Source organism: Montipora foliosa, chromosome 7 (genome assembly GCF_036669935.1).
Source record: "Montipora foliosa isolate CH-2021 chromosome 7, ASM3666993v2, whole genome shotgun sequence".
Taxonomy (NCBI): domain Eukaryota; kingdom Metazoa; phylum Cnidaria; class Anthozoa; order Scleractinia; family Acroporidae; genus Montipora; species Montipora foliosa.
The window spans coordinates 20,044,066-20,069,065 of record NC_090875.1 but is presented as its reverse complement, the minus strand read 5'-3'; the positions used below and the strand labels follow the sequence as shown (position 1 = coordinate 20,069,065).

The following is a 25,000-nucleotide window of genomic DNA, read 5'->3' as shown; positions in this document are numbered from 1 at the left end:
GGTTGGCTCAGGGTTAATATGGAAGATGAAGACTCCAGGTAATGAGTTCCTGACCACAAGTTTGGATTGAAATAATAGGGAGCTTAAGCAACGACAACGGCGACGGCAACGAGAACGTCACGAATTTGCATATTTAGTGGTTAAAAACAATAGCTTTGCACGCCCTGCACGTGCGTTTTTCACTTTTGTCCATTTCGTTGCCGTCGTCAGCAAAACAACAACGTGAAATAGCCAAGTTTTTGGTTTTATGAAGAACGTCAGCACTTGAGGATAAATTTTCATTTTCTCTCCTAAAATTGAGTGCCGTTCCGACTGGTGTCATCTTTGAGGAAATACCACACCCTTGTCATATTAAAAACGTTGAAATAGTCACGAAGCGATTAAAATAACGCAAATTTATATTTTGAGATGACGTTCTTGTTGCCGTCGCCGTTGTCGTTGCTTAAGCTCCCTAATAAAACTACAACGCAAGGTGTGCTCTCTTGGAGAACCGTTCGAGTGTTCGGTAAAGAAGGTGATATGGCATTGAAGTCAATGGCAGTGTTGGGTATCAAGTGACGCAATCGCATTTTTTCAAGAAATTCCGGTTCACGTAAAATAACCTTTGGGCAACCACTGCTGTAACCGAGAAATTCCAGATGAGTTTAGTTCAGTTTTCCGTATGTTCCGTAAGGCAGTTATCTTTCACAGCCTTGATAACTGGTGTCGAAGAAGTGTGGTCTAGTGCATGCTCATCAGTTGCAACGCTTACATCAATAAAAAAGTAAACGACAGAGCGCACCTTATTAGCGACCTTCAGATTGGGGTACGAGGATGACTGCCACTACAAGTTTTCAATTCTGAGCAAGGGCATTTGGACGATTTTCCCTCATTAAACGTAATGCGCATGCATGCCCCGGAGTACAGAAAACTCGTACTCGTAATCGGCGTTCTCGTATCTGCAGCTGAAGCTCGCTATTGATGCCTCGAAAGGTACAAAATTCTGACCCTTCTTTGTAATATTGCTGGCCTTAAATATTCCTCCTTTTTTTTAAAGATTCGTCGTTTCAAAGATGCCCTATTTTAAACATTTCTCGGTTTCGCATTCCACGCTTTCTCTTTTGATCAATGGCCAAGTTTTGTTCACAAATAAACCGGTCAAAACCAGTTACCACCGGTTTGAATGACCCATTTAATTTCCCACATATCAACCGGTGTAAACCAGTTATCATTCACACCCTTGGTCAACGGTGCCGAGGAAGAGATTCAGGAAGGCAGCTCTTCTCCTTTAATATCAGAAAGAAATAACACCTGAAGGTAAAATTCTTTGTAACCAGAAAAGGTTTAGACTTGGTACTCATTATCATTACAGTGATTTCTTGCGATATATGCAAGAACCTAATGACACAACAGTTTTCACCTTGTTGTCACAGAATCAGACGGTTATTTTCTCTTTTTTGCAACCCATCAATTCACAAAAGAAGTGATTCGTTTCTTAGCTGCATCGTTGACTTGTAGAAGTGCACTTTATGAAGAGTACTACCTTATTCTGCTTATCGGAAATAGAGCGAAAAATAGACGAAATATTTCAGTGTATCTGCCCGAACTGAACGGATAGTAAGCTATCAGTTTCGGTTTCAGATCTGTCAGGGCTTCTCTTTCGCAAATTGATCATTGATGCATGACTGGTGAGAAGAACGATCGGGAAAGGCTAGGATCAATACGCCAGTAATCGTCCTGATTATACCTGTGTTTTAGTAATAAGTACGCGTAAAGTGCGTAAGTTGTGTTGTCATTAGTCCATTCCGTGAAAACCGGAAGCGTGAACTACTGCAATTTTCGTGGCTGTGAATCGCTATGAAGGACAACTATACAGGTGAACTAGAGTATTATTAGGATGGCTCAAAAGTTTTATTATTGCATTGATGATTTCCGCGTAAAAGTCGCTGAATGTCTTAAGCTATCAAGTTTGAAGCAAATAGCGGCTTTTCGACTCGACTTTTTCCGAAAAAATTGCGGATCACTTGATTACAACGGAAAAGCATCAGATAACTTAAATAGCCTTTTTGCACTGGGAACAGTTAATGACGTGAATTTTGAGATTTCAACCAAAGCTAAAGTACTGAAAACGGAATGTGCTGTCAGATCCACTGCGGCGTGGGAAAGATCTTGAAAGCCTAAAATCGCCCCGGATTGGAGAAGTAATATAACTGTGAAGAACGCGAAAAAGCCAGACAGCAGTTTTATACATTTGTCAATGAATTAGGTCGCGGAGCCACCAGTTGTCGTAGAACAGGGAATCTGATGCAACACCGTTCCATGGAGAATTTAAGTGTGTTCGGTGAAGACCGGAGGGCTGAATCGTAAATGGACTGCCGCTTCAAATTAAAGTCAACAAAGGGAGATGTGGACTGTATGAGTGACAACAAAATTTATTTATTAGGTTGATCATTTAAATATCGGTCGAATAGAATTTAAGTGATGTCGGATTGAGTTCAATAGCAATGTTGGGGTTTTAAGGAGGGCATGCATTTACATCTTTCCTAGAAATTCCGGATCACCTGATTTGCAACTTGAAATATGAAGTCCATATTTGGGCATAAAATCTCCAGCTTTGCTCCAAAGAAGACAGTTGCAAATTAAACGCTTTCAGGTCATGTCCTTCTCATAACGCTTGTTGCCCAATTTCCCGAAAGGGAAAATACCATAATACTCTGTTTGTCCACCTAAATTTTGAATAAGCATTGTTTTTGTTTCCTCTCGGGAACATAGCAAGTCCCAAGAGAAACTGGAAACAATCCTTATTTAAAATTTGGCTGGACAATCAAAGAGTAATATAGTAATTTCCGTTTCGGGCAATTGACCTCTTTAGCTTGTACGCTTTGTTTTTCCATTTCACACCACGTGATGTTCTCAAGGGGATTTTCCTTTTATTTTTTCGTAAGTTATGCGTACATACGCACGTGCTAAAGACGACCTTTGAAAGCTTAAGAGAGTTTCCGTGGGGGAATAATGTTTGGCCGCGGGAAAAATGAGGCGAGACAAAAAGGAAACGCTTAAAAACCCCTGCAAGTCTTGCATTTAAAAAACCGCCCACTTGACCTATCATGCATGTCATCGGCTGTCATAAATTGACCAAGAAAATGTTTGGTCTTCCATAGCGGAAATGAACCTTGGGTAAGAGAAGCTTCAAACATTTGACAAGAAAAATAACGATAATATTGACCAATATTAGAAAACAGATACGCTTTTTGTAAGAAGTTTCCTCGACGATAAGATTTTTAAATATTTGGTAAGACAAATTGCATGCGGCATCTAACCGCTAATAGGACGTTTTCAACTAACCTCTAGAGCCACCAATGACAACAGAGAAATGTACGACTTCTGGTGGACAAACAAAATAAGCTAATGAGAGATCTTTTGTTTTCGTCCACCAAAATGGCTGAGATGACGTCACGTGAAAACCTCCTATAAGATGTTCCAAATGCTGTGAACAAACGTGCTTCTAATGAAATGCCAGAGTAGCTGAAATCCGAAAGAATGTTGTTGTCTAACAAGATGTGTGGTAGAAACTGTAATTTTAAAGCCTCTGTATCGTATAATAATTTGTTTCTTTGCTTGTTTTTGTAAATACAGCAAATTAAAATCCAACGCGGAGCCAAAGGTCCAAAATCAACCGGACTGAAAAGCATGGCAGTCAACTCTCATGGAGAGATTTTACAATTGCAAAGTTTGCATTTATGTCACTCTATAGAGACAAATGAAATTTAGCAAAAATGCCACACAATACTTCGTTTTTTCTTTCAGCTGAACAAAATGGCAAAGTGTTGACGGATGGACGTCAGTCTCGAGTGAGGCATCAACAATTCAACAAATACGGGATTGTATATTTTGTGTGGTGCTTAAACTGAAGACTATTCGAGGCTTTTGTTCGCTGTTAGTGTCTTTGTTCCTTAGAAGAACAATAAATCTCGCCAGTCGCAACTGAATACAACTTAGAATATCAACAGGAAAATCAATTAAATTGGGAGAATTTTTATAACCAGACGAGCTGTCAACAACAGAACGCAGGGAATCTCTAAGGCAGGAGAAGTACAAGATCAAAGTACGCGCGTAATCTTTCAATTTCAGTTAGGTCATCGCCTGTAATCAACACACCTTTTGGCTGCAATGGCGAACGCAAGCTCCAACAGGCCTGATAAGTTTGACGGTGCTCATATTACTCTTTCCTGTGTATTTGTGGTACTTATAATGGTGTTTGCTGTGGTTGGTAACATCCTTGTTATACTTGCATTCAAATGCTTTAGCAGATTGCGTCGCGTCACAAATTATTTCGTTGTGTCCTTAGCTGTCACCGATATTCTGGTTGCAGTGGTTTCGATGCCAGTTTGGGTGGCGTATATAATATCTGGTCTGCAATTATTCCAGCGCAAACCCCTTTTACAAATGTTATGGACTTGTACGGACATAATGGTGAGTGTGGCGTCAATATGGCACTTGACCTGTGTAAGTATTGACCGATACCTTTGCATAACTGGACCTCTTTACTACCCCGTTCGAATGACATCAAAGCGAGCAATTGTGATTATCAGCGCCATATGGGTATCTTCCATCGTCATCGCCTGCCTTGGGCCCGCGTTCTGGCATTTGGATATATATACGTTGGTAATAGTGTTACTGAATTACGCCATTCCAGTTATCATCATCCTCTTTGCGTACATGAGTATTTTTAAGGCAGCTCGTTACCAAGCCAAACAAATCGACTTGAACATTAATGGTCAATCCAGGCGCTTTTCGTTGAAGGTGGAGTTGAAGGCAGCCAAGACACTGGGCGTGGTTATAGGAGCGTTTATTGTGTGCTGGTCTCCAATCTTTGCGCTTCATCTTCGTTATTACATCTGTCGCTGCCCTCCTCCGCCTCTCGCTGTTTCCGTTGCGAAGTGGATGCATTACGGAAATTCGATGTTAAACCCGTTAATATATGGTCTCATGAATAAAGACTTTAGATTCGCATTCAAGAAGCTGTTCACGGATCTAAAGCTGCTGTCGTTTTCAAATGCCTCAGCAAGCCGTGGAAATGGCGATCGTTCTGGTCAATTGACTCATTGCAATCGAATGGAAAAAGATAAGAGTCAGCAGGGATGCACTAACGTTTAGAGACTCAACATTGACGCGATCGGAAACCTTCGCTAGAGAGATTTAGCAACGCGTTTACGGCAAAAGGCAAAGGTCAGATTGAAATTTGCGTTTTTCGAAAAATCAAAATAAAGAGAATTCTAATGCACGAAAAATGTTTTGTTTTTATCCCTTATCTATTCCAGCGTTTCCCAGCGCCATGCACAAACCCTGTTTTGTTATATAGATACTGATTAAATACCAGGATTTCTTCACCGCCGCAGTGAACTTTCAAATGTGAGAATATAGGTGTCGTCCTGGTAACGAACACGATTAGCCAATAAAACGCGAGCTTCGTCTTCATTGTGAGATACTTTTGTGCTTCAATATAATTCTTCTCTACTACATTTACATTTTTATTGCAAAATTTTACATCATCATGATTTGCTTTTCATAACTTTCATATCTCGTTTCATGTTACACAACATGCGTGTTTTACCGGTTGGTGACCACTTTTTCATCTTTCGAAAATGAATAAAACAAGTTGTTTTAAATCTGGACATTTCATCAATATCTATATAATATAACAGAACATTACATGTCCGCTTGGGGATACGAATTTTATCTTCTTTCAGTACTCGAAGATAAAATTCGTATCCCCGTGAGGCCATGTATTATCCTCTATTTCTAACGCGATCACTGAATCCAATTGAGCATTAGTGGTCATCTTGAGGACGGTGTTGTACATTTGCAAGTTACACTTACACAGGGAACTATAAATCTAATTATTCTCTTATTTAGCGCTTCTCGTTTCTCCGTATTGCGCACAACCTCGTTCCTTTGTCGTTGTCCAATCTCGTTCCCAGGGTCTCTTTGTCGTTGTCGTTGACAACGACAAAGGAGGTAGAGAAGAGAGACCCTGGGAACGAGGAGGTATTGCGCGCACCACAAAAATGCAAGACAAAGTCTTGTAAAAAAGATGAACCGGCCTTATCTTGGTATCCTTGAGAGCTACGGATCTGTGCTTTTTCACGCAATGGGCGTCTGGTGTAAAGTACTTGGTGGATGCACGCGCGAATCCCTTGCTGTACATGATCTGTGATCACTGCGTACTCTCTTGTACATTTGTTTTGGGGAGAAAAGATGTCCCGCGCTATCGGAATCAAATACTCCAATACTCGCTTTCATGTAAGTGTTTTGATCCAGTGTTCATGATCGTTGATTCCAAGTCAATTCTACCCATTTTAAATTTCCACTTATATGTCATAATGACCATACTCTTGGATGATGATTTCCAACTGATATAAGCTTCTTCTGATGAATTTCGAACTGAAAATATCGGCCGAGAAAGCTGTCCCAAGTTCTGACTTTAATCCTTGACACTGAAGTAAAAAGTAAAGTAAAGTCTCTGCTTACGAGCCAGAAGGCCCATCAGGCCGGCACTTATCTCCGGTTTTATTAAAATGAAGCAACTAGGAGTATTTCTACTTCCCCCTGGATGGGATGCTAGTCCATCGAAGGGTTACCCCCAGCATTTCGCCGGCACCCATTTATACACCTGGGTGGAAAGAGGCACCGTGATAGTAAAGTGTCTTTCCCAAGAACACAACACAATGTCCCCAGCCAAGCAGGACCCGAACCCGGACCACTCGATCCGGGAGTCGAGAACAGCTGGTAGCAGTGTTCACAAATATCATCAATGTCATCAAAGATATATGCAGTATGCTAGGGGATTTTACCAAGATCAGCTAGGAAACGATCAGTTTCGAAGCCCTTCATACTACGATATTCAATGAGCTTAGGTTGAGGTCTAGTGGTCTTTTGCTTCCATATAGCATAGATCAAATCAAGATCTCTGAGGCCCAGCTTCATTGTTCTACTTGTAGCAAATCGTTCCAGGCTGCTGGCAATAAGGACATCAGTGACGCAGAGCTGTTGAAATGACGACGGTGATTCCCTCACTTTGCTCTAATAATCGAGACAGTGACTCATTTATGTCCTTTTGATTACCTCTCTGTCTTTCCACTATGTTTTGGTCTCTAAGACCATCAGCAAAACTTGACAGTCTCTCATCGAGGTCTCTATGAGAGGTTATCTTGCTAATCAGGAATAACTCAAGTTCATCGCCTCGTTCTCGCCCTTTGGCGCGGTACTGGGTTCCAATAGGCGTATTGCCTGACAGGTTATATTTTATGTATGGCGTGACAAGTTTTATATTTTCAAACAAGTTTTATATACGGCGTGACAAGTTTTATGTTTTTTAGCAAGTGTTGTGTATAAGCTAAAATGTTTTATTTAAAGAGCAATGAGTTTTATACCCGGTATTTATTGATAAGTTTTATATATGACAAGAAGTATTTTTGATACAAACGGCATTCCATAGTCAGTGGTCTTCTTTCAGAAACTATCTTTACATTAAGTGTACCAAACGGCAACCAACATATCACAAAAGCTCCTAAGACAACTGAAAGCGTCTTGGCTGCTTTGTACTCCTTCATGAAATTGTTCTGACCCCTAAGGTACTGCGCAGGCGTTGTGGCACGTATTTGTTTCACTTGACGTAGGGCTACTTTGAACGAAAGGAAATGTGCGAGATTATGAAAAGCAGTGGAGCACAAAAACATAAGATGGTTGCAACTAGATTGAAGATGCGTTTTGTAAAGAGACGGTGACTTGTAATGGCCGCGCCTACGGAATAAATCCAAACGCAAGCAATAATCGCGGTCACTGTTCTTGGTGTCATCCACTCTGCATACCGCAAAGGATGTCTTATGCTGACAGCACGATCAAAGCTAATCACCATTAGATTCATAATTGAAGCCGTTCCCACAAGAATATCCACCATGGTCCAAGCATGTCGCAGGGTGTCTCCAAGAATCCACATGGGTCAAGTAAGGAGGTATGCAAGCCCCACAGGCATCGAGAAAAGTGCCACACACAGATCGGTGCATGCCAGCGACACCAAGAAGGAGTTGGTAACCGTGCGCATGCGTGTTTGAAGCAGAAACGCTGCGATGACGAGACAATTGCCGCATATAGTGACCAGGATCATCATGACGGAAAAAGTAGCTGCGCACGCTCGAAAGCCAACAGAGAAATTTTGAGGTGCACGTGTGGTACTCAGGGTACTGTTCAATGGCATTGTGCAGTTTTGTTTTATATCCTTTCTTTTATCGCCTTTTTGTTGGCCAACGATATTTCCTGCTGTGTGGGATGAATGCCTGGCCTGAGTCTTATTTCAAGGAGAAGAAACTGCAGTTAACCACGACAACCAAGCCAAAATGTCCACTTCTTTGGAGGAGAGTAAATTGGGGAATAGCACGTGATATACGTAATATAAGACGACTATGACGACACTCCATTCCATAGCAACAGACTCTGGTGACGGAATGTTGTTGCGATTACATGCTCAAATTCAGGTCGCAAAACGCTGAAAATCCTAGCCCGGTTTCCGAAACCGGGCTAAGATTTTCAGCCCGGGATGAAACCTTCTCCATGTAATCGCCACTTTAATTTTAAGAGGATTTCTTGCAAAACCCAGGATGAAATCTCAGCCCGGGCTGAAATTCTCCATGTAATCAGCCGAAATCCCTAATGACGGTTTCCTTGATTTGATCGTTCGCAATACTTTTGACAGGACTAATAATACGCAAACATTGTTTTTCGTAAGAAATGAGGCTTTTCCCGAAACCAGTGGAAAGAACAGCGAGCAAATTCCCTCCCCCCGCCCCCTCCCCTTGGACGAGCTGCTTATTAATAACTCGAAATTTGTTCTTCTCCAAGGCACCAACAACGGAGCGAACAGCTACGCTACACTTGTAGTCTCGATTACCAGCCGCTGTTTCGGGAAATGAGCCAGCGCTCACTCCTGAAATCACGGCTGGACGCGTGAGGTGAGCCATACGGAAGCCTGTAAGGGACATGCGAGATCTATTTTGCTATCTCGCATTTGATCAAGTTAAAATGGCCGAAAAACAAGAATATTTATGATTTTCTATTTTGTTATCCCGCATTTTCTGTTTTGTTATTCGCATTCATATGTTTATTTTTTACCCAGGATTTTCTCGCAACTATTAACTTTGCATAAATTATATTTTTAATTTACGTCACAGACACAATCTATCGCTCACGCGTCCAGCCTTCTCTTCTCAGGGAGAATACCCGAAATCGAGTTAGCGGCGGAAAATCGAGCCTAAGCTAGCAGCTCTATGTAACATTTCTTGAAAAGATCTATCCTCCATTTAGCCTGCGTAGTGAGCGATTTCAGCGACCGAAAAGAAAAACTAAGTCCACCGAAAGCGAATTACTTTCTCTGATTCATTCGCTTGCTAAGGGGAATATATTATTTAGACATGGGGGACTGAGAGGTGTCAATCAAAACTCCGAACCGCGCCAATCAGAGACCCCGTTCGTGGGCGAACGGAGTTTTCCAAATCGAGGGGTTTGTCCGCAATCGTTTCCGTCTCTTCTCCTCTTCTCCCCTCCACCATCCAATATTTTTTGGGCTCGCCCTATTTTTGCACGGCCAGTAAAATGATTTCGCTTCTCTCCCGGTGGAAACGCTTTGCAACGCACGCGAAAGCTAAAGAGGTGTTAATTCTTGTAAAGGCATTAATTAATTTTAATTACAGTAGGCCATGAAGAAATCAAAATAACTCAATATGCTGACAATACTACGGTTTTTCTTGATTCAGTTGTAAAACTTATAGAGCTTTTGGAAAAACTCAAGAACGTAAGCGGCCTTGATGTAAGTACAAGCAAAACGAAGCTTTGTGGTTGGTTTCTTGGAGACTCCAAGGACAAACCTTTCGATTTTAGATGGCCGCAGGATCCAATTCACGCGCTCAGCGTCCATTTTTCTTGCGACCAAGAGCGCTGCTATTTCGCTCAATTTTGATGAAAATGTGCGCTGTTTGGAAAAAATCCTCAACAATTGGAAGAGAAGAAGAAAACTCACTTCAATCGGGAAAATTAATATTGTCAAAAACGCTGGGTTTGTCTTAGCCGATTTACTGTAGTCCCATATTGACGGTGCCGAAACTCTTTGTAGAAAAGATTAACAAAATCATTTTTAATTTCATTTGCGATGACAAGCCGCCCAAAATTTAAAACGAAAAAGGATAATAGACTCTTTTAGAGTTGTGTGCTGAGTTACCTGGCCTATGAATGAAAGTTAGGGTAGTGTTGACCTTGTTCTGATAGAAACCTCAATGCTTTTCAGTAAATTCCTACTAATTAGCATGGGAATAACATCATTAACATAAAAGCAGGGAGGTCTATATCACAATACAAGGAAGGGTTACGTTTTTACAAACGTTGGCCGTGTAGCACTTTATATTTCAACAGACTTAACTGATTAGAGTGTAATGTGAAGTGCTAGTTTTGTACCCCATATGAACCATGTGACCGTTAGCGCTACTAATGGAAATGGGCCCGCACAAGGACAGAGAAAAACTCTGACCAGGATGGGAATTCTCTATTTTCGAATTCCCCATAATACACTTTGTTTGCCCCCCAAATTTTGCATAAACTATTGTTTTCAAATGCTCTTGGGGACAACTGCATATTCCCAAGAGCATTTAAAAACAATAGTTAATGCAAAATTTGGGTGGCAAACAAAGTGTATTATGGGGAATTCGAAGATAGAGAATTGAACCCACGACCTTCGGGTTAGATCACAGCTACTCTACAGACTGAGCTACAAGGTCAGACGGGAGCAGGCCGTGGGAACAGAAGATTTTAAGTGAGTCACGGCAATGAACATGTACAACCATCCTCTTCCTCTGAAATGAAGATTATCGACTAATTTTCTCTAAATTGACTTTTATCGTCAAATTTGGACGCTTAGCGCTTGACAGGGATTATGGGAAATGAATATGTATTTTTAAAATCCGAGCCCCAATGCCTGAACTCGCGGGACTCGAACCTGGGAATGTTCAATTAATAACCTTCTCACTTAACCACTCGACTACCACATCGCTATTCCCAGAACATTATTTTTCTTTAATATCTCAATATTTCTTTTCCTTCCGAATGCCGCTGTAAACGTGTATTATCACCCGCTAAGAAACAAGTTTAAACAGGAGAAAATGTCGGTAACCAAACCTCTAGAGAAAGCTAACTATTTTAAAATCAAGCTCTTGACTTAGCCACTATTCAGCAATAATTTTATGTATACTAATTAGTGTTCTTAAACAATCGGTACAATTATAAGCCAGTTGATGTGTAGTGGAAAGTTGATAAAAACAGTTTGTTGAAAGTGGGTGCTCCGGGTTAGAATCTTGTGCAGGAATGCAACTCTTACTTTTTTTTTCCTTTTCATCTGCTACCACAAGTCCTGGTACAGAGTAATCTAAATTGACTTTAACAGTCAATCCAGAAAAAAATTAGAAATTGTCCATAATCGTCATTTCAGACGTAGAGAACATGTTACCTTCGAGCAGGTTCTTTTGTAAGTGTTGTGCGAGTAGCGAAGCCGCGAGAGGATTGGGGCGGGAAAGCCTTTTTTTTTCCCCGCCCCAATCCTCTCGAGGAATCGCCGCTCGCCCGACACTTACAAAAAGAGCATATCATAACGTGAGCGTTATTTAGGTTCGAAGAGAAGGACATTTCCTGTTTCACTTCAATTACATGAAATTAATTCTCTTTCCCGTCAATTTGATTTGAAAAAGCACATTATTAAGTTCCAAGATTTTTAAAGAAGATGACAGTCGAGACTGTTGATCCTAGACCGTAAGCGACATTTGCATCATTGATAACCACTGGCCTATCGAACCAAGCTTTTGAGCAAAGGCGAGTTTTTATAATATTTAAATAGATACCCATCACCAAAATTGAAGGCTAACCGGCTTAAAATGGGTGTTAGACTTAAATAATTGTACATCAGCGCTATTCGGATTGGGTGCTTTGAATGAACACTGGCTTTCAGCAATCCGAAGCCCGTTGAAAATCGCATAATTTAAAATGGCCGAAATATTGTTTTAGATCGCAAATCAATTTTTATTAGCTCTTGGTATGAAAAAGGAATGACAATCAATGACATTCTCAACAAAAACAACCGCTTTCTGTCGATAACAGAGCTAAAAGCGAAATATGACTGTGGCCTTTAACAGCTTTGCCTACTGCGTGGAAAGATGACCTTCTTGATGTAAACAAATCTAAGGTTACCGCAAACTGCGCCCTCACAGTTTTCTACCAAGACTGCATACTCCACGCCGTTGCATGAGCCAGTTTGCTGTACCCCGGCTGAGAATAGAATTTTGTATGATGGCTTTGTTGAGGTCAACCTTCGTAATGTTCACATGCTCCCTTTCAACATCTTGAAAGAACCAAAAATAATTATGTTTTCAGATTAAAATTCCTCATAATATTCTACCTACGCAATCCAGATTATTTCGTGCGAGTATGACAAATAATGATATTTGTACTTACGTAACCTTGATAGCCAATCGCTAAACCACATGTTGACAAAATATAATGTAGCCTTATCATTCTGGAATTGTTTTTCTGTTTGGTGGCATAAAAAACTTAATCAAGAGCTCGTTTTATTGGAAAGCGTTATTTTGTATGGTTGGCACGAAAAATCAAGAAATACTTAGTTAAGAGAATTAATTAAAAGAATTAAAAGAATTAAAATTAAAAGAATTAAAAGAATTAGCCGCCGCGACTCTTCGCTCGATTGCCCTGAATTATATTGAAAGGAGAGGCCCAAGACCACCCAAAGCACTGCAACAAGCCATAAATCAGCTTAGACGAAGGGAAGACATTGTCATTACAAAACCCGACAAAGGATCTGGCGTAGTAGTAATGGACAAGACAGAGTACATCCGCCTACTAAATGATGCTTCCATCAAAGACACAACGAAGTTCACCCCCATCAACACAGAAAGACCAAAAACACGCGGCCGGCCTCCTAAACACTACCATCCCTTACTACAAAAAGAAAAACAGCTCGAGTCCGTCGTCAGAAAAATCTTGCCAAAGCCGATTGCTGACACAGTTTGTCGTAAAGGTTCCCGTCTTCCTCACCTTTATGGTCTTCCAAAGACTCACAAACAGCAACTATCAATGCGACCGATACTATCATCGACTGGGACCTACAACTTCGCCCTGGCCAAGTGGCTTGAAGAGAAGCTTAAGCCCCTTTCATTAAACCAGCACACTATCTGCGATATCTTCTCCTTCGCCGAAGAGATAAGCGAAACACCACTCAACCCGAATGACATTCTTGTTGTGTATTTCAGTTCGACGGTCAACTTTATGAGCAGGTGGACGGTGTGGCCATGGGCTCGCCCCTGGGACCCCTTATGGCAAACGTTTTCCTGTGCTCCATTGAAGAACTACTGGATCGCAACAACAAGTTACCAAGTTTCTATAAAAGGTACGTCGACGACACATTAGCCACGATGCCGAATATTCAAGCCGCAACAGCCTTCCTTTCAACATTGAACGAATGCCATCCTGCTATACAGTTCACAATGGAAATTGCTGAAAACAACAAGCTTCCATTCCTCGGTATCATGATCGAGAAAAGCGGTTGCCACCTGACAACAAGCGTATATCGTAAACCAACTGATACAGGACTGCTCTTACATTACCAGAGCCATGTCGATCAGCGTTACAAAAGATCTCTGCTGAATACAATGCTGAACCGAGCTTACCGCCTGTCATCAACGAAAGAATCTTTTACGAAGGAATGCCAACATCTCAAGCGGATGTTTACCAAGCTTAATTACCCAGTGAAACTCATCAACTCAGCTATCGCCGGGTACACGAGGTTTACGATCCAAAGCCGTCATGAAATCCCAACTGAAGCTGACGCGGCTACACCAAAACCTGTCAGAATAACTTTGCCATTTAAAGACCAAAAATCGGCCGACACAGTAAGACATCAGCTGAAAGATCTTGGCCGGAAAATCGGAACTGACCTACAACCAGTTTTCACGAGTCGTAAGATCGAGGAAAAGCTCAAGATACAAGAAGAGAAGCCCGCTTTAATTAACCACCAATGCGTTGTTTACATTTTCAAATGTGATTCGTGCGATGCGGATTATATCGGTTATACCACACGCCATCTTCATCAACGCATAGAAGAACATAAAGCCTCTGTCATTGGCAAGCATCTGAAAGAAGCCCACGGCGTAGCGTTCACTAACCTAGCGGAAATGTTTTCTGTTCTCAAGAAATGCCGCGGGAAAATGGACTGCCTAATTCACGAAATGTTATTCATTCGCGAACGAAAACCAAAGCTAAACACGCAGTCTGACTCAATACGTGCAAAAGTATTTATTTAAACATATACTGCACGAACTGACACGTTAAACACCAATAACAATGAACGCTCATTATTCCAATGAAGTTTATCACATTTTATTTGTATATAATCTCTGAGCTACAATTTTACATCAATTTTAACATTTTACATTTTACTTGATAATGAGGTCATGGAGACTTCGAAACGTCGTAGTTTTACCGTTAATTTTTATTATCAAATGTATTTCTAAACGTTCTCTGATTAAAATACTTAATTATTGCCTTATTCTAGCCAAATATCATTTTTTTGCCACAAGTTTATGCACCGGCACTCTGGACTTTGAGGGTTTTCTTTTGCGCTTGAGTAACAAGATTGACATTATTCGCTGTCTTACAACAAGAAAGAACCGTGTTAAACAATTTAAGGCGTCGTGGGCCAAGCTTTGTTGGTTCTGTGTGTGTATAATTTATTAGTTAGTGTTATGCTATCTTTTGTATGCCATTGTATTTGCTATGATTAAATAAATAATAAATACTTCCATGTAAAAAAAATTGAAAATAATAAATAAAGAGGTGTTACTTCTGTTACAGATTAATTCTGGGTAATTCAAGTTCAATTTCACACTGGGAAGGGTTACCTGGTTCACAAAACGAAATGTGATTTTTAAAAATTTTGTTCTCGCAGGAGGAGACTATAACAGGACAAAAGCACCACAATGTCTTCCAGGGATTTTGTCTGACAGACGTAAGTATGATTCTAAGAATGTTAACAGTAGGAAATTATTTGAAACATTCAACACTCCAAGTTTTGGGAAGGCCTTCAGCCAGAATATATCACTTATATATCCCAGGGTTTATTCGGAGCGCTTTAAACTTCATTTGTAAATAGACCCATTTTCAAGTATGCTCTTAGTGCAGTCAATATTTTTTTATGATTTTGTTTTCATTTTAATTTAGCCACGTATAGTTTTAGTCAAGGATAGATCATTAGGTTTCTGGAGATGGACAAGTTCAAACGAATTTATTTGCTATTCCGACTTTCTGTCATCATTAATGCTTTTGGCGAAATAATCATCAGGTATCATTTGAGGATAACGAATGTGCTTATGGTTGAAAAAAGGCATGACTAATTTGCCGAACCATCGTTCCCATGGGATTTTTCATCGATGCCACCCTAGCTCCTTTAACGGTGATGATGGCTTGCTTTTACGTGACACTTATTTCCATCTCGTTAAAAGGGAATAATAGTTATTATTAAATTCTCAACCACGGATAATGCATTTCGCGTGCTCTGATTGGTTCACTCAATCTCGGCTATCAGCTCATATACCTTGGTTTGACCTTATATGGTAAATGATTGCGTTAAGCATTGCTAAACTAAAAATGTTTTCGTCGGAATGCCAAATTTCTCTTTGAATAAAGACAAAAAGGAGAAAAAAAACCTTTTTTGTGGAAAGTTTGGATCAATTCCGACGTTTAGAAGTACGCGAAAAGGCAAGAAATGTTTTTGTGATGAGCCTGCGTCTGTCTGACAACAAGGTATTACACAACATCGCATCAGTTCTCATCAAGTTTTTTTCGATTTCGCTCGGATTTGCTCGCTTTTTCCGCTCGTATTTCGTACTTCCAAATTTTTGGAGTTGAAGGAATTTAATAAAACAATTATTATTATTATTATTATTATTATTATTATTATTATTATTATTGTTATTATTGAATAAAGACAAAAAGGAGAAAAAAAACCTTTTTTGTGGAAAGTTTGGATCAATTCCGACGTTTAGAAGTACGCGAAAAGGCAAGAAATGTTTTTGTGATGAGCCTGCGTCTGTCTGACAACAAGGTATTACACAACATCAAATTATTATTATTATTATTATTATATTATATTTTTCTCTTTTTTCGCTCGTATTTCGTACTTCGAAATTTTTGGAGTTTAAGGAATTTAATAAAACAATTATTCCATTCGCGCTTGTTGGATATGAGACTGGTTATAGCCAACTCGGCGCTACGCGCCTCGTTGGCTATTTACCATCTCATATCCAACGCGCGCTCATGGAATAATTGTTAATTATTGTTATTATTATTATCATTATCATTATCATTATCATTATCCCATTATTATTATTACTCTTTTTTCAGCAAATAAGCCAGCCGATGCAAAGGGTCTCTTATGTTAGCTTTGAATTACCCCTGTTGAAGACACGTGACATGTACAGGAGTGTCGAAACGTTGGATCTTTGAATTGCAGCGTTTTAAGCTATATTCAAATTTCTCCAACCAAAGTAGCACTGAATGCAACTATAGATGTTTCAAGGTGTCATGCACCCGTGAGAAGGATGATGGACTAATTGATGAACTTTAATGAACTTTATGTAACTGCCAAGTCTTATAGTGCTGGGGCATTAATTAAGGATACTGAACATACAAATCAAATCAGTTTAACTGAGGCTACATTCACACGGTACCGGTCGAATTATCTACTGGTTGAACAATTTGACCTGAGATTTTGTTCACACGGAAACGTGCAATATTTTCGCTGTTCACACGGAACTGACGAACCAGATTAAAGTTTAACCTTTAACAGTGTTTTTACCATCTGTTCATGCGCAAAGCGCTACGTTACGAAATCCAAGATGTCTTCTTCCAGCAGAGTTACCACGCATCCATGCAACCACCCCTTTGCCATGCAAAGATTTAGACGCTGAAAGTGCTCTCAGGGCGCTTGTTAAATTTTCGACCGTACCGTCAAAAAATTCGTCCCCGATTTTGGCGTTCAAATTTTTTAACGGCGAGACGTTAAAATTTCCGTACGTTTAGCGTGGTTCAGTGTGAACGGAATCCCTAAATGCACAAATTTTCATCAGCAAGGAAGTTCGTCCGGTACCGTGTGAATGTATCCTCAAATCAGATCAAACATAGAAGAGGAGAATACCGACGTAGCCAGAGAAAAACCTCCCGGAGCAGAATAGAAAACGAACAAACTCTACTCACATATGACTCACATATGACGCGGAGTCTGGGAATCGAACCCAGACCACATTTGTGGGAGGAGAGCGCGCTCACCACTGTACCATCCCTGCTCCTTGACTAGTTGCTTGGCAACGAGCGAAAGGACAACTGAAAAATCAGAGTCTTCAGCGGGAGGACTGGAACCTACGACCTCCGTAACACCAGTCAGGTGATCTACACATCGAGTTACAAGAACTCCTCGGGAGCTAGTCCTTGAAGAACGTAGATAAACGACCTACTTCCCCAGGGGTTCTTCTTGGTCAAGTTTCAAACAAAATTTCTCTTTTCCATTCTGCAGATAGTATTACCCGAATTGGGTACTTCTAGTGATATTTTGGTGTAAAGAACTGTTTCCTAAATGTCTGGGCGGAGCCACGAAATCCCGGCACTGGGTCGTCCATTTGACCTTGGTATGCTTTATGATCGCCGCTCAGAGAAACTCATCCTTGGGAAAACGCTGTGGTCTCCCGATCACTTGTCTCAGGCGGTTAACATATATACCAACTCATCCCGTTCAAGTTGCCAAAGTTGCGTTCATAACTGAGATTATCTCAAAACTTAACATCTTTCAACCCACATATGACGTCTACTCCGGCTGGCAATCGAACCCGGATCACATTTGTTGGAGGCGAGTGCTCCCCAACTGTAGTTGCTTGGCAACGGGCGAAAACAGAGTCCTGGGCAGGACTGGAACCTACGAGCTTCGTAACACCAGTCAGATGATTTACACATGAAGCTCGCTGCTACAAGAGCTCCTGAGCCCGGTTGTTCAAAAGCCGATTAACGCTAATCCCAGATTAAAAATTAACCAAGGAGTTTATTTCTCTACTCATAAACGCAGTTCAACGCTCATGACTTTTGGCAAAACTTTGCATTAGAAAAAGTAAATCTTGAAAAACAAAAATAAGCAAAAGAAACTTTCACCAAAAAGTTGAAAACATGAAACAAAAGTTTACGCTAATCCTAGATTAAGTTAATCGGCTTTCGAACAACCGGGCCCTGGGGACTAGTCCTTGAAGAACTTACTAACAACATAGTTCCCCAGGAGTTCTTGTAGGTCAAGATTCATAGTATTTGTCTGTTTTCCGTTCTGCAGATAGTATTACCCGAATTGGATATTTCCAGTGATATTTTGACGAAAAGAACTGTTTCAAAAATGTCTTGGCGGAGCCATATAATCCCGGCATTGGGTCGTCCATTTGACCTTGGTATGCTTTATGATCGCCGCTCAGAGAAGCTCATCCTTGGGAAAACGCTGTGGTCTCCTGATCATCTGTCTCAGGCGGTTAACATTATAACCACGCCATATACTAATTCAGAAGTCCTTACCGAAGACACAATAGACGATAAATCAAGTGCTCTCGATGTTGAAGGGAACCTCAAGTTGAGTTTCTTGGGGGGACTAGTTGATGTACGAGGAGCAGCTAAATACTTTGATGATAGAAAGACGTCTAGTCGCCATTCTCGCGTGGTTCTTAAGTATGAGATGACAACTGAGTTGAAACAGCTGACAATGGAACATCTAGGACGAGGAAAAGTCCAGTATCCAGAGGTCTTTGACCAGGATATTGCCACCGATGTAGTGGTAGGAATCCTGTATGGAGCAAAAATATTCTTGATCTTTGACCAAGAAGTTTCCAAAGATGAATCTCTTGAGGAGGTGCATGGAAATATGGAAGCACTGGTGAGAGCCCTACCTGGTGTCTCTATTGACGAAAATGGGTCTCTCGGCATAACTGAAGACCAGAAGAAGGAATTAAAGGCAATGCGTTGTAAGATGTACGGAGACTTCAGAACTGAAGAAAGTCCAACTAATTACGAAGAAGCAGTAAGGGTCTACAAACGCCTGCCATCATTGATTGGGGACAGGGGTCAGAATGCAGTAGCTCTCCATGTATATATACGCCCGCTAAGTGAAATCGATAGCAAGGGGCAGCAAATGGTGAGAGAAATCAGTGCTAATTATATCAGCAAGACATGTGAGATTCAAGAACATATGCAGTGGATTGAAGCTCAGTGTAGCGGTCTTATGAGGGAAGACGTATGTTCGTCGTTCCCTAGAGTGAAGAGGCAATTAACAAGCTTCAAAGACAACATCTCGCGTTACAGCAACTTTTTCCGGGGAAAACTGTTATTTTTGCTTCCAAGCATCAGAGGAGGTAGAGCGGAAGAATCAGCTCTTGGCGATATTTTTCAAGAAAAAGAGAGTTCTCCCTTCGCAAAATCTCACCTGGATACTTGGATTGAGGTAAAAAGCAAAGAAATAAAGAAGTTGCAAGGTATGATCACCTTCTTGGGAGACACTCCCTTCGTTGAAGATATAGAAAACGAATCTTTCGATCCAAGCAATGAGCATATTGTGTGCTGCACATTTAAGATTGACAAGAAAGACGATCCTCAAATTTTGAGCATGGATGAATACCTCAATGGAAAAGGTCCGGCAGAGGTGAAGAGAGGGGGGTCGACAGGCATTGATGACAAAAATGTTAATAAAAAAATTTATCAGACTCTGAAACAGTTCGCAGAACTCAAAGTTGCAAATAAAGATCACAAGTAAGTGAAGTTTCTCGCCACAGTGGAGGGTCTGTCTGACAATTTCAGAGGAAACTTGGGAGCCTTCGTCTATCTGTACGAGGCTGGTGGTCTAGTTGATGACGACTTTAAGTCGTCACCAAAGCCAGAGAAACTAGAAGCAGAGAATGTGCAAGATGATTCTATCAAGCTTCGATGGAATGACCCGCACTTCAGCCAGAACAAGATCAAGAAGTACAAAGTTCAGTACAAGAAAGATGAAGAAGCGAGCTCCGACTGGATCACTCAATACTCAGCGTGTGGTAACGAGGCTGAGCAAACTACTACCGTATCTGCGCTTCAGCCCGCTATCAAATACTTGTTCCGAGTATGCGCAATGGGACAGATTGTGGTCAGCCAATACAGTAACACTTTGTGTGAAACTACTAAACCAACAAGTCCGCCTGGCAAGCCATCCTTTGTAGCCGCAACGACTGACACCATTACCATTGCTTTCACGGAACCCGATAACATTGGAAAGGGGATTGGAATTGAGAAGTACAAGATTGAGTGGAGCACCAGTTCCCAACAGATGGAGCAAGTTCCGCAGTACACACAAGGTGCATCGCTCACTTGCAAAATCAAGAGTCTTCAAGAAGGAGTACTTTATAAATTTAGAGTTAGTGCGATTTGTGGTAGCAAGGGAGAGAGCTGTCCCAGTGAGCTTAGTGACCCATTGCAAACCATGGTTCCTCCGACAAAATTTGATGCGATCAAGATTCTTCCCCACTGCGAGGTTGTTGAACCACCTGAAGATGGAAAGCCAGCAGTATGCACTCTTCCTCTTACACTTGTGCACGAAGAGAGTGGTAGTCAACTGCGAAAATTTGTCATCAACATTCAAGAGAATAAGGGGCAGTCACCTGGTTTATCTCAATCCATTCCAGAGAAAGTGATAATGTTTGTTGGTGCAACTGGCTCTGGTAAGACAACCACTGTGAATGCTATGATCAACCACTTGCTGGGAGTGGAGTGGAAGGAAGACTTTCGTTTCAAGATGATACACGAGCTTTCTTGTAACCAAGGAGTGGAAACTATTGGAAATCAAGCATACAGTCAAACCCAGTTCGTAGCTTGTTACACTCTACCCTACGTGAAAGGATTCAAATTACCCTATAATCTCACTGTTGTGGACACTCCTGGCTTTGGGGACACAAGAGGAATTGAGCGTGACAAAGCGATAACAGAACAGATCCGTAGATTCTTCAACGCGGAGGGTTCAGCAGGCATTGATCATGTTGATGCCATCTGCTTCGTGGCCCAGGCTGGCAATCCGAGGCTAACTCCAACCCAGCAGTATGTTTTCGACAGAATCCTGTCCATGTTCGGAAAAGATATCCGGAAGAATATCTTGGTACTTTTTACCTTTGCTGATGGGCAAAGGCCTCAAGCCCTGTCAGCAATGCTCGAAGCTGAAATCCTAGAGGATGAAAATCACTGCTTCAAGTTTAATAACAGCGCTCTGTTTGTCGATAACTCTGGAGAAGACGGCGACGAAAACTTCGACAGAATGTTTTGGAAAATGGGAATCAAGAGTTTCGAGAAGTTTTTTGCAGGCTTGGCCCAGATGGAACCAAAGAGTCTCATACTTACCAAGCAGGTGTTGAGTGAAAGAGCGCAGTTGGAAGTTCGACTTTGTGGTCTGCGTGAGAAGATTGATCTTGGAATAAACAAACTGAGCGAGCTGCGCCAGTTAAAGAGAACTTTCAATAAACATAAAGCCGACATTAATGCCAACAGAAACTTTAAGTTTTCTGTTCAAGAACCACGCCGGAAACAAATAGAGTTGCACACTGGTACGTATACTACCAACTGCTTAATTTGCAACTATACCTGCCATTATCCTTGTAAAATACCAACAAATGAAGACAAGAGGCAGTGTGCTGCCATGGAAGAAACCAGGGAGAGTTGCACGCAATGTCCAAACAAGTGTCACTGGTCAAAGCACGTGAATGACCAATATCGCTTTGAAACAGAGTATATTACCGTGGAAAAGGAATATGACGACATAAAGGACAGGTACGATACGGCGGTTAAAGGCCAGACCCAGGTGGAGGCTGTGATGAAACAAGTAGAAGAGGAATTCAACCGTACCAATCAAATCGTATTGAGCTTTGTCGCCGAAATGCAGCGTGGTCTTAAGAAGTTGTCAGAAATTGCCCTTAAAAAGGATCCACTAGAACAAGTGGATTACTTGGATCTTCTCATAGAATCCGAGAAATCACAGGCAAAACCAGGCTGGAAAGATCGGGTAAAATCTTTGCAGAAAACAAGGGACGAAGCAGTCCAAATCAATCGTCTTCGAAAGCCTGGATTCGACCCGTGGGAAGAATACCGAGAGAACGAGGAGACGCGTGAGTTCTTTTGCAAACAAACTGAAGAGACTCAAAAAGGATTCCTCAGTCAATTCTGGAACAAAATAAAGAAGGCAGCTGGTAAGACAAAAGAAGCATTCTTTGGTTAAAACGAAGAAGGATGTGGATTAGTTTTAACAATGAAACTGGAGAAAAGCTGAGACGGAAAACAAAATTCAAATACTCGAACCTCAAAATTAGTTAGAAACCTAGCTAGCTAAATTAACTTTATTGTCAAAAGCCTTCGTATTCGAGTGTTTTGAACACCATTTACCTTGCTCAAATGCGTATTTTCTTTTACTCTGAGCACCTGTGAAGTTCGCTGATTTTCTTTGCAGATTAAGTGCGGTTTTCACAGGTGGTCAATGCACATGATCTAACGACCATCTTTGCGAACGTTAATTCAGAATTTTCTGTAAATGTTAGATGAAGTATAAAATTACCAACGTTCAAATTAAAGTTGGTTATTGAAGAAAGAAACAAGATCCGAGTGTGAGGAAACCAAGGGCGCTTCCCTTTAGCCCACACCCGATGAGTGTAATATTGTGGACAACAACGTAAGACACAGAGGAGGATCCTTAAGCTTTTAAGGACGGTGCCTACTATTGTTATTGCGCATACGTTCTGCGCATCTCCAGATACTCGGATTTCCTATCAGTAATGCTTACTAATACAGGGATATTTTTGCGCGGGTTAAATTTATGCGGAGAAAGTAGAACTTAGCAAGTGCTCTTGGTATCCAAAAACAAAATTGGGGGTGACCATGCATTTTTCAGAGATAATTAAGCCTTAATTTGGAAAGGAACGCCACACATTACTTTGTATTTTAAAGTTTTTTGCTTATAGTGTTGATTAATTATCTTAGAGAAATGCGTGATTACCCCCAGTTTTCTTTTTGGATTTTCATAACACTTGTTGAGATCTGCTTTTCTCTAATATTCAAAAAACCACCCAAAAATACCTTTGAATCAGTAGGCACCGTCCTTAACCCTTTGATTACTATCTGGCCAAATACGTCCACCTTTATCCACGGTCCCATCTACCCCTTGTGACGTCATCACTTTTAACGGTCAGGAACAGCTTTGTTCACTAACTTGTGCAGGGAGAAGAGATCTTTCAAACTATACCAGAATGAGCACAATTGAGTCAAGGAAACTGGAGAAACGGCCAAAAAAAACATGTAACACTGACCTGAAAATCTCCATGAAAAGCTTGCTCCATTACCCACCTACCTTTCTGAGCACCTAATTCTAAGATGATGAAAGGTTTCTCAGAAACTCTTCCCACCAAAATAAAGCCTACCAAATGCCCAGCAAGTTCAAAAAAAAAATGAGGCAAAGAAAGCGAAAAGAGAGGGAAGGAGAGAAAGCGAAAAGTGAAAGTCGAAAGTGTTGTTTTCTGCGCATGCCCGAACTTTGCAAGCGCTTATTTTGCACCTGGTTGAAAAGGCCGCGGAGTGTACAACCTGGGAACGGGCTTGTAGGGAGATTTAGCTCTTAAACAGCACGACAGTGACCAAAAAACCCCTCAACTAGCTTCAAAACGTGTTTTTCGGCCAAATCCCTGGTAGCCAAAGGGTTAAGATAAGAATTAAGACAAAACCATGTAGGTATTCGTGTTTTGGTCACGGTGCTACATCAAGAAAGGCGGCTCGAGTGCCAATTACAGCTGATAGGTTTTTATTCTCAACGGCAATTTATTTGAAACGTAACAATATGCTTTATTTCGAAGCGGATTTTAAACGATGTTCTTCCCTTATTTCGGGCAATATACATTTAAGGTGTAGAGGTGCTGAGTATTTAACAATTATTCTACGAGGGCGCGCTAGAAATGAAGTATTAGATATCTAAGCGCGGTTATAATCACTTTATATCCAGCAAATCCGAGTAGCATTATTGTTTCATTAAAAAACTCCAGGAACCGGTTGTTCGAAAGCCGATTAACTTAATCCAGGCGTAGCGTAAGCTTTTGTTTCATGTTTTCCACTTTTTGGTGAAAGTTTCTTTTGCTTGTTATTGTTCTTCAAGATTGACCTCTTATAATGTAAAGTTTTGCTGATTTTCAGCGTTAAACAGCATTTAGTAGTAGTTAATTTTTAATCTGAGATTAACGTTAATCGGCTTTTGAACAACCGGGCCTAGGCTTTTTTGGTGTTCCTGACAGTAGTATTGTCGACTAAAGCATGCATCGATTTCTGCCTCGGTCAATTCCGATCCAAAACGGCTTTTGTCGGCCATTTTTTTCTCAGAGCTGCAAAATGTTTTTAGTTCGCTTTAATGCTGACGCGCTCCTTGACCATATTTGGTAGAGCAAGTATATGAACTATACAAAAATTTGGTTTTATCAACGGAGTTGATAATGTAAATTGGCCACCGTACAGAGATTCTAAAATGAACTGAACTGATAGCTTGTGTCCAGCGAGCTAATGAAAATGCTGGAAATCTGATATCCGTAGTTTAGTTTTTAATAATTTTTGTTATTCTAGTTTATATGATTACTAAGTGATTTCAGACTTTTTCAATAGAGCGCAAAATCAAAACAGTAGGCTTTTATGGGAACTATGACTGCATAAAAGGTGTAGAGGTGTTAAATATTTTTTCTGTGGTATTCTACATTGATTTTTAATGTTACCAAGTGATTTCGGGCTTTTTCAATAGAGTGCAATTCGAAACGGTAGGCTATTATGGGAACTATGACTGCAAAAAAGGTGTAGAGGTGTT

The 25,000-nt window shown here is 40.8% G+C and overlaps 2 protein-coding genes and 2 pseudogenes across 2 annotated transcripts; 3 read left to right on the top strand and 1 right to left on the bottom strand.

Moving 5' to 3' along the window:
• The first annotated feature begins 1,211 nt into the window (after nt 1-1,211).
• LOC138010599 (octopamine receptor beta-2R-like) lies at nt 1,212-5,413 on the top strand. Its single transcript, XM_068857573.1, has 2 exons — nt 1,212-1,296; nt 3,787-5,413. The coding sequence occupies exon 2, from the start codon at nt 4,150-4,152 to the stop codon at nt 5,134-5,136; it is 987 nt and encodes a 328-aa protein (XP_068713674.1). The 5' UTR covers nt 1,212-1,296; nt 3,787-4,149; the 3' UTR covers nt 5,137-5,413.
• A 1,406-nt stretch (nt 5,414-6,819) lies between these two features.
• Nucleotides 6,820-8,236, bottom strand: LOC138010014 (histamine H2 receptor-like; annotated as a pseudogene).
• A 5,140-nt stretch (nt 8,237-13,376) lies between these two features.
• On the top strand, nt 13,377-14,387 carry LOC138010012 (uncharacterized). The gene has a single exon (XM_068856982.1). The coding sequence runs from the start codon at nt 13,377-13,379 to the stop codon at nt 14,385-14,387; it is 1,011 nt and encodes a 336-aa protein (XP_068713083.1).
• Nucleotides 14,388-18,511: 4,124 nt separating this feature from the next.
• On the top strand, nt 18,512-24,068 carry LOC138011248 (uncharacterized; annotated as a pseudogene).
• The last annotated feature ends 932 nt before the right edge of the window (nt 24,069-25,000 follow it).